The 16,541-nt window shown below is 37.5% G+C and overlaps 1 protein-coding gene across 1 annotated transcript; it reads right to left on the reverse strand.

Moving 5' to 3' along the window:
- Nucleotides 1-1,593: 1,593 nt before the first annotated feature.
- On the reverse strand, nt 1,594-2,637 carry Pudp (pseudouridine 5'-phosphatase). Its single transcript, NM_026108.3, has one exon. The coding sequence runs from the start codon at nt 2,596-2,598 to the stop codon at nt 1,894-1,896; it is 705 nt and encodes a 234-aa protein (NP_080384.2). The 5' UTR covers nt 2,599-2,637; the 3' UTR covers nt 1,594-1,893.
- Nucleotides 2,638-16,541: the final 13,904 nt, after the last annotated feature.

Here is a 16,541-nt window from a genome sequence, read left to right on the forward strand (position 1 = left end):
AAATTGGACATAGTACTACCAGAAGATCCAGCAATTCCTCTCCTGGGCATATACCCAGAAGATGTTCTAACTTCTAATAAGGACACATGTTCCAACATGTTCATATCAGCCTTATTTATAATAGTCAGAAGCTGGAAAGAACCCAGATGTCCCTCAACAGAGGAATGGATACAGAGAATGTGGTACATTTACACAATGGAGTACTACTCAGCAATTAAAAACAATGAATTCATGAAATTTTAGGCAAATGGATGCATCTGGAGGATATCATCCTGACTTAGGTAACCCAATGACAAAAGAACACACATGATATGTACTCAATGATAAGCTGATATTAGCCCAGAAACTTAGAATACCCAAGATACAATTTGCAAAACACATGAAAGTGAAGAGGAAGGAAGACCAAAGTGTGGATACTTCCTTCCTTCTTAGAATGGGGAACAAAATACCCATGGAAGGAGTTACAGAGACAGAGTTCGTAGCTAAGAAGGAAGGAAGGATCATCCAGAGACTGACCCACCAAGGGATCTATATACAACCACCAAACCCAGACACCACTGCATATGCCAGAAAGATTTTGCTGACAGGACCCTGATATAGCTTTCTCTTGTGATTTTATGCCAAGGCCTGGCAAATACAGAAGTGGATGCTCACAGTCATCTATTGGATGGAACACAGGGCCCCTACAGAAGAAGTTAGACAAAGTACCCAAGGAGCTAAAGGGGGTCTGTAACACTATAGGAATAACAACAACCAGTATTCCTCAGAGCTTTGTCTCTAGTTGCATATGTAGCAGAGGATGGCCTAGTTGGTCATCAATGGGAGAGTGTCCCTTGGTCTTGTGAAGATTCTATGCCCCAGTACAGGGGAATGCCAGGGCTAGGAATTGGGATTGGGTGGGTTTGGGAGCCGGGTGGGGATGGCTTTGGGGATAGCATTTGAAATGTAAATGAAGAAAATATCTAACTTAAAAAAGTGAGATCCAAGTGGATCATCAGCATTATCTACATAGCTAGTTCCTGGCCAGCTAGAGCCACATGGAAGTACCCTATCTCAATAAATATATAATAATAAACCTTTAAGTAGAAAATATATTCTTAAGGAGAGAAGTATTTTTTTCTGAGGTAGAAACATGCTCCAACACAGAATAGGATATTCACAGAAGGTATATGCTCTACATACATTAAGACACTGAGTAAAGTTCCAAGAGACATCTGATGTCATCAAATAACATAAAGCTGGCTAAATTATCCATACCAAGGCTTTACTCTTGAGCTAATGAGCAGAGAGAATGAGCATCCCACTCATCTGTTAGCACTGCACTGTTAACGTCAACTATAAAAGACTAGAAGCATTACATACTACATACATATATATGCACATATATCTATTCACATAAAAGACATTCACATATGAATGTGCAGTTTATTCATATATGAATATGTAGTTTATATTTCCCAACTATCAATGTTCAGAAGGACTAAATGAAAAAGAAGAAAATAAGATTTTTGATTTGGGAAAATTATATACTTTACATATATGCATATATCCATAAACACACACATGATACACATGCATAATCACACAGTGGTCATATTCACGTGTATTTAAACATGCATGTACACTTCCTTTACTGTATCCCAAGTCAGCTTTACTTTAGATAGTAACTGTAGATGGCCAGTCTAAGCTCTGGTTTTCTTTCTACTGTCAAATGTAGAGCAAATCACAGAGGAGACTGAATACATAATGGAACCCATGACTTTATAACCTACAGTGACAAGAAAGGTTACAATTTGGATGATGTTGATTTCCTAATGTTTCCACTCAGCAACATGGGTCCTGAGCCAACTTTGGGTTACATGAGGCCCACAGCAGCACCGTCACCCTTCACCCTTATTCCGTAAAGGCAGGTAGACCAAACAGTTCAGGCTTGAAGTCGTGGAGGGAACTCAGCACCAGGGTGGCTTTTCGTGTTAGGTCTGCGCTCAGGTTTTCATGAGGTACCATGACGACCTGCATCCCACAGTGGATGGCTGCCTCCACTCCATTTGGAGAATCTTCAAAGACGAGGCAGTCTTTTGGATCAGGGGGAGGAGAGAACCTCTTGGCACAGGTTAGAAATATGTCCATGCCTGGCTTGCCATTCTTTACTTCAGGATCATCCCCCAGAACGATGTGGTGAAATAGACCAAAGAATCCTGTGTGTCTACTGGTCTTTGTTTGGAAGGTAACGGTCTCGGAGCTGGTGGCCAGGGCAAAGGGTAAGCGGTGTTTCTTCAGGTGGTGGATCAATTCCTCAGCTCCTGGCATGAATCCAGCTGTGTGCAACACCATCTGCAGCTTCTCCTGACTTTCTTTCAATAGTTCTTCTTTGGATATGGGTAAATTGAGGAACTCTACTATGGTCTGTGCGGTTTCTAGAGCCTTCTTCCCCATGACCAGGGACTTAACATCCCAGTTGTATTTCTTCCCATAGCGATTGCATATTTCTTCAAACACATCGGTATATAAATCTTCAGTATTCAGAATAAGTCCGTCCAGGTCAAATATCAGGTGTGTAACTGGTCGAAATTGGGGCACAGGAACTGCCGCCGCCATAATAGTAGTGGTGGACAGGGACAGGGTCAAAAGAGGAGCGCATGCTCAGATGCTTGTCCTACACATGCGTGTTGTGGGCCTCTGTGACATATTTTCTATGGCACGCTGACAGTTCAAGAAGATAAGACTTCGGAGTCGTGAGCTCAACAAAATCAGCAGGTAAACACTGAACAAGAAACAAGAAAGCAAACAATAATATAAGGAATAAAGCTGAAACCATAATGTTTTATTTATGAAATACAAACCTTGGTCTTGTCTGTAATGGATTTAGGTGGGTGGTAGAAATGAATCCTTCTAGAATGAATGAGGAAGCACATGTGGAAATGGAAAGAGAATGGACTGAAAACAAAACAAAACAAAACAAAACAAAACACAAAACAAAACAAATCCCAAACGAGCCCTACAATCCCATTCACAAAATAAAACAATGTTGTAAGACAATAAATTTTTTAAAAATTAAAATATAATAAACGTTTTTAAAAAGAAAACATCTCTGGAAATCTAAATTATTTGTATTAAAAATTAAAGGAATTATTTTCTGGTGAGGCTTTATAGATATTTTTCAAATAAGACTAGTTCATTAAGGCGTTTAGTACCTGTAGAGATCAGCTTTTCTTAAACAATCTTAATGATTTTCTGACCACTCTTGTTACTGAAGACATACAGAAAATTAATCTCTTGATATTTTGCAGCAATATGAATTTTGAAAGGATCTGTAGATGTCAGAAGTAGAATAGTTCATGCCCTACACTTACAATTAACCAATAAAGTTAAGTTGATTGCTTAAGCCCCAAATAATCTTAAGTAAGATTGTCTTAGGGGACTGGAGGTATGACTAGGCTACTACAGCAACTGCTGCTTTTCTGGGGGGACCAGGTTTGATTCCTAGCATCCACATAGCAGCTCACAGTGGTATGCAACACTTGTTCCCTGGGATTTGACACTCTTTTCTGGTCTTTGCAGATACTGCCTGCATATGTACATGGCACACAGACACAAATGCATGGATACATGCAAAGTATCCACATAATAAAATAAAATAATAATTAAAATATAAATCCAATGCTTTACAAAGACCACATCATGGCAGGGTTAAGTACCAGTCACATCAAGAATTGTAGAATAAACGCTTGATCTTACTGTTCTTAGATTCCTGTGTTATGAATGATGTCCAAAATGATCATAATGATCAAGAAACTGTAGATTTTAAACAAAAATGTATAAATTGTAAGTTGATGGGTCCCTGGTATATGTATGTCAACTCCAGGCATTTTGAAGTTACTACATAACTGAAGTGTCAAACTTAACCTATAACAAAGCAGTCACTACTGAAAAGAATAATTTAAATTGGTTGCAAAATTAAATATGTAAAGTAAGTCTTCAAGAGGACCAGGAGTAAAAGCAGAATACAACTAGCTACTGCATTTATGATTAGGCCATAATAAAAAATATTTAATACTCTGCCAATATGGTAATTATACAGTAAGTAAGTCTAGCTAAACATCATAAATCTGTCATCATGTGTCAATCAAAATTTAAAAACAGGTAAGTATATATACACATGCATACAACATATACCTTTGTTGATTTCTGAGATCCTAATAAAGCCATGAAAGAAAACTGTATTTGAAATATAAAGTTTGAAAATAAATTTGTGTGATAAACTAATAGCATTTAAATTAATATTTACCCAAAACTAGAGCTTAATTTAAAAATTAAAAGGATCATTAACATTTGTTTCTTGTTTATGATACTATTAAATAGTATTCTAGTTATATCTCAGATCAAGGATCCAAATTCTTTTTTTTTTTTTTAGAGTTCGATTTGTTTTACTCTTTCAGACAGATTCTATAGTTTTATGCCAAAAATCACTTGAAAGAATTTCGTCGACTTGGGTGGCTTATAGAACGCAGCCATACATGAAATGGACCAAAGCAGTTACTCCAGGAAGTATGAAGACATTTCAGTTTTCTTATACGTCTGACATTACATCAGCAAAATTCTTCAGTGTAGGCTGTACCTGCTGTGATAAGTACAGAGACTCAAGCACATTTTATCAATAGGGCAACTTGTACAAACTGGGTACATAAACAGAAAATAATAATGTTAAGGATCCAAATTCTTAAATTAAGCATACAGTAGATAGTATTATGTTCATTATTCCAGTGAGGAAGAAAGTATAAGAGGTAAGTATTGCAGGGATGATAAATGTTGGGGCTGTGAGTGGCAGTTTAGAGAGCCCTAGCTCTGAGATATGACCAAGAGTGAAAGTGTTTTCTCTGATGCTCCATATAGGAAGAAAGCCTGCTCCTGGTACTTTGCCGTGACAGTCCACCTTCATGAAATAGTTCTTTGCCTGTTTTATTTTCTTTGACTTCTTCCCAAATCTCATTATTTTTACTAAGGTCCTTTATCTTTGTCTCTATTTATCCTGATCAGTTCTCAATTGTTGCCTTCTTATTCTTTAATAAGTTCTTGCCAGGAGCTAATATTCATCCTGCCACATAAACTGAATACTTTGTAATCCACATGCATCATTAATTCTTCTAAAGCCTATTGGATAAATTGATTAGGCTTTATAATTTTTTTCAGTATTGCATACAAGATGTTGAGCTAGTGAGTTTTGGTATTTATACCTCTACCCTACAAAAATCACAGCACCCATTACTAGGGCATTAACACAGACAGAGCACACTAACAAAATAGAAAGAAGTGCAGAGGCAACATTGACTCAGAGATTTGCCTTGGCAGTCCATGCTAGGTTGAAAATAAGTCGAAATATTTATAAAACTGTAGCGTTATGCAAGAGTATAAGAATTCCTGGTTTCTCTAATAAAAGCCTCTCAGTGATGTTCCTATATTTTTTCAGAGCAATAATGAAATTATATTGTAATAACATTTTCAGCCTTTTTAAAAAAAATCATATATAACCTGTTAATTCATGTATAAATGGGCCAGCAGGTATAAATGCTTACGACTTGACTTGGTGTTTTGTGGACTTCTAATTTAAATAAGCATGAACTGCTCTACCATTCCCTGTCCATGTAATGTGGAAAATTAGGGACTTTCTTCTGATTTGCTTTGTAACTTAGAATTTTTTTTTTTTAATACAAGTATTTCAAACTGGTTTTAAAAGTGACCTACTTTGGAAATTCACTATTACTTTTTCACTGTCAAGAATGACACTTAGGGACACTGCAACTGACATCTTTGCATAAAAAAGGAAACTGAGCTTAGAACGTACTATGACTGTCAAATTCAGAGCCGACATGATCATTTAGAGAGAGAGAGAGAGAGAGAGAGAGAGAGAATCAAAAATAACAAAAGGCAGTCAGTGTCATAAAATTTAATCATAAATTTCCAAGTGTTTCCTTTTTTTGGTGTATAGGAATAGTCATTATCCTTTGTTTACACTTAATGTGCTCAATTAGAAAAGCAAATTTAAGGACTGACTCTCCAAAGTTTCAGACATGTAAGACATGGATGTGATAACCCATGTAATGAGAGTGGATACTGGTGGACCTGTCTTCAGGAGGCATTTCAGACTGAGATAATGCTTTCTGTTTGGGTTATATGCTACAGATACTTAAAAACATCAAATTTGTGATATCATTTTTAGTTGTGTTTTATGTAAGCAACTGAGAGAGTCTAAATGCACCTGACTTTGGTGAATGAAAGAATCTTCAGATGCCACCGCACTGCCTCTCTGCCTGGGGTTGGGAATCAAGCTGCTTTGTACTTAAAAGCTTACTGCATTGTTTTTATGTAACTGAAGAAATCACTTGATAGTTTCTGTGATATCACACACACACACACACACACACACACACACACACACACAAGATAAATGTACATATATGTATAAAATCCTCTAATACAGCATACTAGCTAAAAGAAATGCAGAGACAAATCTTAAGTGTAACATATCACATAAAGAGGAGAAGAATTTGAAAGGGGAGACTGAATGTGGAGCCAGACAGTTTGATCCCAAGATTTATTCATATTATCTACTAAGAGTTTTAGGAAAAAATACTAAAAATTAAAATCTTATCTACTGGAGGAGATTATTGTGGCCTTAACAATTCATAGGGAATAATATAAAATTGAATAACTTTAAAAATTGCTACCTTTCCAATTCACCTTGGATTTCTGTAAAAAGAACCATAGTATTTTAAATACTATATAAAATTATATAAATGTGTAATTATAATATTATATATATTTGGAAATGTCCATGTCTCCACCAGTGTATTTTCATTTTCCCTTTGTATTCTTATTCTATAAGAGTTTCTTTTCTTTTTAAAATTAAATTTATTTATTCACTTTACCAGTCAGTATGAGCCCTTCATCTCCTCCCAGTACCCCCTTCGGTAAGTTCTCTCCTCATTACCCTTAGAAAGGGAAGACCCTCTCTGAGTGTCAGCCCCCTAAACCCCCTATCTCACACCCTATTCCTCAGTGACCCCACCTCACACATGAAGTTGCTGTGGTACTAGGCACATCCTCTCCCATTGAGGCCAGACAAGGCTGTCCATTTAGATATACAATCTACAGGCAGGCAGGTAGGCAACAGCCTCAGGGACAGCCCCTGCTCCAGTTGTTTGGAAGACTCGCATGGAAACGAAGATGCTTACCTGCTACATATGTGCAGGGGGCTTAAGTCCAGCCCATGCTCACTCTTTGGTTGATAATTCAGTCTCTGGGAGCCCTCAGGGGTCCAGATTTGTTGACTCTGTTGGTCTTCCTGTGGAGTCCCTGTCCTCCTCGGGTTCCTTAATCTTTCTCTCAAGTCTTCAACAAGACTCCCTGAGCTTCATGAAATGTTTAAGTGTGAGTTTCTTCATCTCTTTCCATTGGCTGTTGGGTGGAGCCTCTCAGAGGATAGTTATGCTAGGTGCCTGCTGGCAAGCATAATGGAGTATCATTAATAGTGTCAGAGATTGGTTCTTGTCCATGGGATAGGTCTCAATTTGTGACAGTCATTGTTGGTCATTCCCTCACACTCTGTTCTATCTTTATCCCTGCTTATTTTGTAGGCAGGACACAGTTTGGGTGAAAGGCTTTGTGGATGGGTTGCTGTCCTTATCCTTCTACTGGAAGTCCTGCTGGCTACAGGAAGTGGCCACTTCAGGATCCATATCCCCCACTGCTAGAAATCTCAGCTAGAGTCACCCCCTTAGACCTCTGGGGCCTCTCTCCATCCCAGACTCATCCTAGAGATTGTGTCTGCCTCTAGCCTATCTCCCCACTCTCTCCTGCTCTTCCTACATATGATACCCACCCACCCCTTTCCCATCCCCTCTTGCACCTAGCTCCCTCCTTCTATAGACTTTCAATATCTACTTTTTTCCATTCTGAGGAAGATTCAAACATCCAGTGCCTGACAAATACAGAGGTGGATGCTCTCAGCCAACCATTGGGCTGAGAACAGAGTCCTCGATGGAGGAGCTAGAGAAAGGACCCAAGGAGCTGAAGGGGTTTGCAGCTTCATACGAGGAACAATATGAACCAACCAGTACCTCCAGAGCTCCCATGGACTAAACCACCTACCAAAGGGTACACATGGGGGGACCCATGGCTCTAGCTACATATATCAGCCATCAATGGGAGGAGATGCCCTGGGTCCTTTGAAGGCTTGATGCCCCAGTGTAGGGGAATACCAGGACAAGGAAGCCAGGGTTGGTGTGTTCGTGTGCAGGAGGAAAGGGAATGGGATAGGGGGTTTTCCTAGAGGAAATCAGGAAAGGGAATAACATTGGAAATGTAAATAAAGAAAAAAAATCCTCTCCTGTGCCCTTTTTATTTGGCTTCTTTGGGTCTGTTGATTTTAGCATGGTTATACTGTACTTTATGGCTAATACCCACTTAAAAGTGAGTACATACCATGTATGTCCTTTGTGGTTTGTGTTACCTTACTCAGGAAGATATTTTCTAGTTCCATCCAATTGCCTGCAAAATTTATGATGTCCTACTTAAAAAATACATATTTGTCCCCTTCCAAAATTCCTGAAATTCTAAAGTGGAAATTTCTGGTTTCTTTATAGACTCAGTTGTGTCATGTGATGTTTTTCTGGAAATTGTCTTATGAGAGTATTTTTGTTTTCTGAAATAGACACACGGAAGGATGTCTTGCTAATAACAGATTCGTGGTGTTTTTTTCTGGAGGCAGTTTTGCTAGAGTGGATGCTTGAGAGAATGAACATGTGATGCTTGGAAAGGATATGAATATAGCCCAACTGACAGTGTACAATGCTGGACAGTATTGGTCTGCTTTTCTATTCTTTGCTGACCATCATTGGGCTTTGCTGACACTGGTCATCACTGATGAAGCTGGATAGTATTGGTTTGCCTTACTATTCTTTGTCAGTTATAATTTGTTGTGACTTCATAGAAAGAAACACACCAAAAAACTTCTGGTGGTGTTTTGGTGGCTTCTTGCTACTTTTGTGATTTGGGTCAATTGACAGAGCCTTATGGTTTCTTCTAGATTTCTGCTGTTACTGATTGGTGAATGGTTTGTGAGTGGATCCAGCTGTTGATGCGGATTCATGTGAATTGAACTGCTGCTGATACACTGACAACACAGACCGCCTTTGCTCCAAAGATTTATAGACAGGTTTGCATCCTTTTTTGCTCTATTAAACTTTCCTTTGTACAATTTCCAATGGTGGTGGGTTAGAAGGATGCTAAAGCATTTAGGATCCTTATTGACAATTTAAAAATCTAAGCCTACAGAATTCAAAGGCAGATTTGGCTATAATTTCCATTGCAACACTGTGCACACATCACACTCATTGGTTTGGATGAGGCCTGCTTTGCAGAGTCTGAGACAGGGATGTGATGAGTGGGTTTACTGAGGGTGACTTCAGCAACACAGATAGAACAAGAGATGACTCCAAGGGCATCTAAAGGGATGCTCTTGACTGAGCTCTTCACCTGAAGCCCTGTTTTTTGGACATTTTTGGAAGAGAAGCCAGCCAGAGTTGGTTCCACTGTCAGGCAAAAAGGGAGTTGCTGCCCTTCTGGACCCCTGCATCAGTTAAGATTTCAATGTTTGGGAAGGGAAGGACCATGAGCACCAAGTGGCTAAAGCAGTTGGAACACAAATTGTAGCAATGGTGGCAGGGCACAGGCATTTAGTGCCCAAGGAGGTAAAACTGAGAAGAGTCTATTTCAAACAGAAGTTCACCTTTTCCTTCTGAATCATGGATATAAAATATCAATGTGAGTTTCCTCTGGAGAAAATAAAGACTTATACTTCTCAATTTTGTTTAAAAGTCAGAAAACAGAAAATACTCATCACCAGATTCTGGCACAGGTAACTTTCTTTCTTAGAAAAATCTCTAGTGAACTGGGAATAAATTTTTTTATATGATCAAAGGAACTAATGTTTGAAATTCTTTGATTATACAAGTTACAAATGATAGAGCTAGAATGTAAACCACAGTTTATCAGTTATTTTTCCATAACAAGTATGATATAAGCTTTCACTATAAAAATATACACCTAAATGACCTTTAGAACTGTATAAATGAAACAATGATTCTCTAGTTACTTCAGCATGTGGAGGGAGGTCATAGCTGATTCACATTACATACCTTGCTTTGAAATAGAATTTGAGAACATATAATGTCTGAGGGAATTTTGAAACCCCACTTTTACAGTATTTAAACTTTTGTCATTTCTCCTGATATGGCTTCAGTACCCAAGTAGTTCAGCCTTGCTAATTATCAGCAACTACTTTCCTTTTAAAGATGGGCTGTGATAAGACATATCTATTTTTTTTCTAGTAAAGAGAATGAACTGGAAATTGAGCTCTGAAATGACTTGATAAGTCAGAAAGTCAATGAAGGATGATAAATAGACCCAGAGGAAACATTTTCCTTAAACAGGCTACTCTGAAATACTCATTCTTCAGATAATGTCAAGAGCTGATTGACTGCATTAGGAATCCCACTTTCTGAATGAATATTTGAAGATGAAATGTTTTCACTACATTATTGTCTTCTTAAGAAGAATAGCAAGCAATCATACCATTCACACTTCTCTGGAATTTGGCGTGAAGCTGTTATTGTTTCAGTATGGCTTGCCCAGCTCATCTGACAGTTTAAGCAAGTCACATAATTGCTAGCATTAACAGGATTGGAATCCGCTTTGACCACAGCATGTAGAGGTGTGGACTTTGGAAAGGGATTCCATACAGAAGATTGGATTTTGATAGCTTCATAAGAAGGACAGAGACCAGTCCCAGATATAGATTAGCATGCTCATTATCTCTGTCACATGATGTTATGTGCCTTCCCAGAAACTTCTATGAAGTGATGCAACTAAAGGGGACACTGGCCTGAGCCTGGGCGATGCTGTGTGGACTTTCAACCTTCATGGTGGTGAGCTAAATAAATCAAACTCAACCAAACTAAAGTACAATACCTCTTTCATTGCTGAGTATCCTATCACAGGTGTTTCATCATGAATGAAACATGAATGGGGTTAATGAGATGGCTTAGGAGGTCAAAGTGATTGCCACCATGTCAAATTACTTGATGGGAGGAGAAAACCGTTTTTTTCCCAGATTGTTTACTGATCTCTATATCCATGCCATTTTGAAAACACACCTATTACAAACCCAGTAAATGAAAGTAAATTTAAAGAATTTTAAAGTTGCTTATTATATAAGCAAAATACAGCTCCATAGGAGCATTCAATTTCCTACTAACTAATACTACTAGGAGAGTGGTACATCATAACAGTATTAAATATGTACGTAAACAATATTTCAGCACTGTTTCACTACACACAGATATCAACATTGAATATGCTTTCTGTTCAAAGGTTATAAAGCTTACATGGAATGACATAGGAATAGCCCAACATTCTATTGTTCTTCATAACCACTTAACATGCCCACCAAACCCACAGTCAGTTGAGGTCAGGTATGTTGAATGACATTTATAATATTTAATTGAATTTAATCAGTTTGAAATAGAATAACCTACTGTAGTCTCTGTTGAGTCAGGTCTGGGGATGTAGCTCAGAGGATAAGGATCTTCCCTAGCATACATGACGTTTTTGAGTTGAATCCACACTACTATAAAAGCCAGACATAGTGACACAATACTGTAATCCCAGCCATTTAGAAGTAGCAGGGGAATCAGGAGTTCTCAGCTATATCTATAGCTAAATAGTGAGTTAGAGTATGTCTAGGCTACATGAGACATTGTTTCAGGAGGGGAAAAACAAATAGGGTGCTTGAGGGGATAAAGAGGACCCTGATCAGACTAGCTGAGCACGAGTTGTAGTACAAAACAAAGCATCTGAGAATGGCAATAGAAATGCCATTGCTGTGTGGGGATCACTGCATACCAAGAGAGAAGAGGGTAGGGCACGTTGCTGTGTGTTTTGCCTGCTTACCAAGTCTCATAAAGAGCAAAGTCTTATCAAACCATACATCATTATTGCCAAAGACCCACTTTCTGTTTAAAGATGTGAAACAAAACATGACCAATAGTCTTTCAGAGTAACATGACTGGAACTTTTCCATGAGACAAATTGAGGATACGAGGTCATCATACACATGGTCATCATACACATGGATAGATAGTGCCTTTGTCGAATATATTGACATGCTGTCAAGGCTTGCCACATCTTTTCAGTGAAAAACAATCTACCATTCAATTGACACTCACAGTATAACAAATTCTTAAATTTTTGGAGACTGTTCTAATTCACCTTAAGAATCTAGAAACCCATATAAGATAAAATATTTATTCATTGCTAATTTTGTGAATGCAAACTACACTACACAAAAGTTACCTAAGTTCTGTCTTTTTTGGTTTTTGTTTTTGTTTTTGTTTGTTTGTTTGTTTGTTTTTGGTTTTTCAAGACAAGGTTCCTTTGTTTAGCCCTGGCTGTCCTGGAACTCACTCTGTAGACCAGGCTGGCCTGGAACTCAGAAATCTGCCTGCTTCTGCTTCCCAAGTGCAGGGATTAAAGGCATGTGCCACCACTGCCCAGCCCTAAGTTCTATCTTAATGCATTAATATATATCCAATCTTTCTTAGTGTGCCAAAGATGTGTAGGGCAATCACAGAGAGGTACAGTTAATACCTAGATCTTAAAGACTACAACACAGTGCTGCCACTACTGTTAACATCACTAGTTCTTTATTCACTGAGTCAAATACAGTCTTAAAAATACTACAAATGGCTCAAGTTGCTTTTCAAAGTAGCATTTACTAATTTGTGCTAGTTGGCTTTTGACAATTGGACACAAATGTAGACATAACTGGGAAAAAGGAATCTTAATTAAGAAAACAGCCCCATTAGATAACCTGTAAGCAAGTCTGTTGGGGGTATTGTCTTGACTAATGATTTCATGCGAAGCCCCAGATGAGGGTAGGCAGTACCACCCCTGGGCAGGTATCCTGGGATATATAAGAAAGCAGGCTGAGCAAGTCATGGAGAGGAGGTTGAATTCCTCCATAGTTTTTGCTTTGGTTCCTGCATCCAGTTTCCTATCTTGAGTTCCTGCCCTGACACTTCCCCAGTGATGGACTGTTATTTGGAAGTGTAACACGAGATAAACCCTGTCCTCCCTAAGTTGCTTTTGGTCATAGTTTTTATCGTAGCAACAGAAGCATAACTAATATCTTCCTTTACCACCAATAATCATTATTGTTTAATCATTTCTGAAGTGGCTCTCTTATAATGAATTATATCAAAGACATTTGCTTGAAGTCACTTGAAGAAAAATGCTAACTGCCTCAAATTACTGTCACCTTACAGTTCTAGACTGTAAACGTAGAGAGAGTATAGCAGCATTGTTTGCAAGCTGATCACTGCAGGAAATTATGTGCTTCCAGTGTTATGGCTAAACAATGACAGGGCCCAAATTTTTAGTTTCAGGTTTTTTGCTGAATACTCTATAAGTTCAATAGATTTTACTGGTTGATATTTACCTTAATTATCTTATAATTACATTATTTTATGTCCTTTCCAGAATTTAACATATATACAGGTCTCAGTTAATGAAGACATTTATGTATGTGAAACCTGAGATAGGTATTTTGGATAGTTAAAAATGAGACCTCATAATTTCTATTTTCAAGGAATCTAGAAATCATACAACATAGTGATCTTTCCCATAAAAATGCAGGCACATACATCCACAAACAGAAACTAACTTAAGTATATGGAGAGAGATAAAATAATTTAGAGATATATTTTTTCAAGGGTTATATATTAAATGATGATGTTGTATATAAAACATATAATACAATTCTAAAGAGCAAAGATAAAAACACAATGAGTTTTATTGAGTTGATTAAAACTAAGAACAAGCTTTCAAAATTTCCATGAGGATAGCAGATTTGAGGAGACATGGAAGAAATGGAGTGCTGATTTGGTTTGACTAGTTATATCAAACACGTAGAGATAATATGGATGTAATTTGTTACAACAACATTTCTTAAAAAGAATATTATTCTTGTTTATTTATAACTTCTTTTTTTAATAGTATTTTTCAAAACTATAGGATTCAGCAAAGCTGTACCTGAAAAGATGGTCTCTTATCAGGATAAATTTCTGTTCTATCCAATAATATTTTAAAAAAAGCACTCAGAAATGTACTTGGAATTTACAATTTCTAGTAATAGATATCTTGAGACTTTTCAACGAGAGGGAATATAGGTTTTCATTTTAGAAAAGGTTACTGAGAATAGGGTAAAATATATTCTTCATCCAGCCATTATTTGTTCAATAAGAAGAAGAAAACTAAAATTTGTTGACTTATGCTTTCTCTTTTAAGAATTCGTTCTTTCTTGTACTGGTTTGTTGTCCAAAATTAATTTTCTGATGCTTTAGGCATTATATCGGTCACTGAAAATATTAAGATAAAAATAGACATGTCCCTAAAAAAATCACATGATTGTTATAAGACATGGGACCCTAATACATAGAATAATGAAAATCATTTAGTAGTAAGCGTGAGTGGTAAAAATTAGTGCAAGTTGCACTTTTTTTTGTATTCATACAGCTATTGACTGAACTTGGGCATTACTGTGTTTGACTCAAAGCATCAGGTTGGATTCAATTTTACTCCAAATGGCTAATGTTGGCAAAGCTGGAAGTCATGAAGTGGTAAATCAATGTATTCTAGGCAGCCAAGGCAAAGGTGAATTCATGTAATACTACTTCTGTTCATAATCTTCGATCAGCAGCCACAACAAGATATTCATAATGAAAGTAGTAAGGTCAATGGCCTTAAGCTAGCATATGCTTATTGTATAAGGTAATATGTATAAAAAAATTCATGTTTTCATGAATTTATATCAATTACATTGTTCATAATCAACCCTGAAATCCATTCCTATTTCTCGTCTCTCTTTGACTGACCATTTGTTTCCCAAATAGTTCATTTACTATTTTCATATTTTATGTTTTTTTTAAGTCCAGATTGCACATACAAGAGAAAACCTATGTCTGTTTGCCTGAGTCTGCTTAACATCATGGGCTTTATTTTTATCCATTTTTGTTCAAATGATGTAATTTAATTTTTCCTTATGGCTAAATAGAACCCCACTGTGTGTATAGCCTACATTTTCTTTATGCATTCATGTGTTGATGGGCACTTGGGCTAATTGCATAACTTGGCTACAGTGAACAGTGGCAATGGTCTTTGAAACTTCAGGCTGTGTTAGGCATCGCTTCATTGTCCCAAACAAATCATGTTGGCAAACTGGAAGTCAAGAAATCCTATCAAGTCAAGTATCCTATGCAGCCAAGGAAAGGTGAATCCATATAATGCTACTGTTGGTCATTGAAAAACCAAGCTCTCAAGTAAAATTTACCAAAAGACTATTGTGGCTGATCATTGAGTTCCAGAGATAAGGAAAGATAAGAACACATAATTGGGGCTTATAAAAATGAAAATTGGCTTTTAACATATTGAAGTGATTCCAGCAATTCAAACCACTGCTGTTTAGTGGGCAGTTGAGTATACAAACTGTGAGCTGAGCTGTTAGGAGAATTATATTTCTGCTGGGAACACAGATCAGAAATTGTCTGTGTTGATGCTTGGAAGAGACCAAGGAACAAAAACAAAGAAAATCCATGGGCAGCAGTCCAGTATTTAAGGGATAAGCATCAGCTAGAGAAAATGAGAAAAATCTTGGAAACATAAAAGAAAAGAGTAATTGTGCATGCTGAGACTGTATTGCGGTTTGTGGTGGTTTGAATATTCTTGGCCCAGGGAGTGGCACTATTTGGGATGTGTGGCCTTGTTGGAGTAGGCGTGTCACTGTGGGCTTTGACTTTAAGACTCCTGTCCTAGCTGCCTGGAAGCCAGTCTTCTCCAACCCCAGTTAAGTGTGTTCCTTCTAAGAGTTGCCTTGGTTAGGGTGCCTGCTCATAGCAGTAAAACACTAACTAAGACAGCGGTGAAGAAGGGAAGGACTCAGAATTATTAGCTGGATTTCAATCAATACAGGGTTACGGTAGAACGCAGATTAATTTCAGGGAAGACTATAGTTGACATTCGAGTGGTGCCTGATTATCTACTGCTCTCAGCCCTGTCATTCATTTCCCTCCCCAATTCAGTACAAGGTAAATCTGTTTCTAGAACAATCATCTACACTGTCACTGCTCAGATCAGTACAAGGTCTAAAACACACAGAAATCATCTGCAGGTCTACCAAATATATTTTTGTTATGGCTATAATCTAGTTTCATATTACAGACAAACTAATACTTTAAAATAAGAATCAAATATTCATAGTATATACTTTCTCACCACTAACGTACTAGCATGGGAAGTCTTACACAGTTTGCCCCTGTCAATCTCAGGTACTACTAAAGTCACCTCAGGCCAAATATTTCATCTGTTTATCTGAATTTATACCTTTCAGCTTCTCAATAGTTGTTCCCAACTTCAGGTCTTTGTACCAG

Source organism: Mus musculus, chromosome 18, assembly GCF_000001635.26.
Source record: "Mus musculus strain C57BL/6J chromosome 18, GRCm38.p6 C57BL/6J".
Classification (NCBI taxonomy): Eukaryota; Metazoa; Chordata; class Mammalia; order Rodentia; family Muridae; genus Mus; species Mus musculus.

Bases quoted from the DNA above. Each gene is read 5' to 3' on its own strand.
- Pudp (NM_026108.3), bottom strand. From the start codon at position 2,598: ATGGCGGCGGCAGTTCCTGTGCCCCAATTTCGACCAGTTACACACCTG.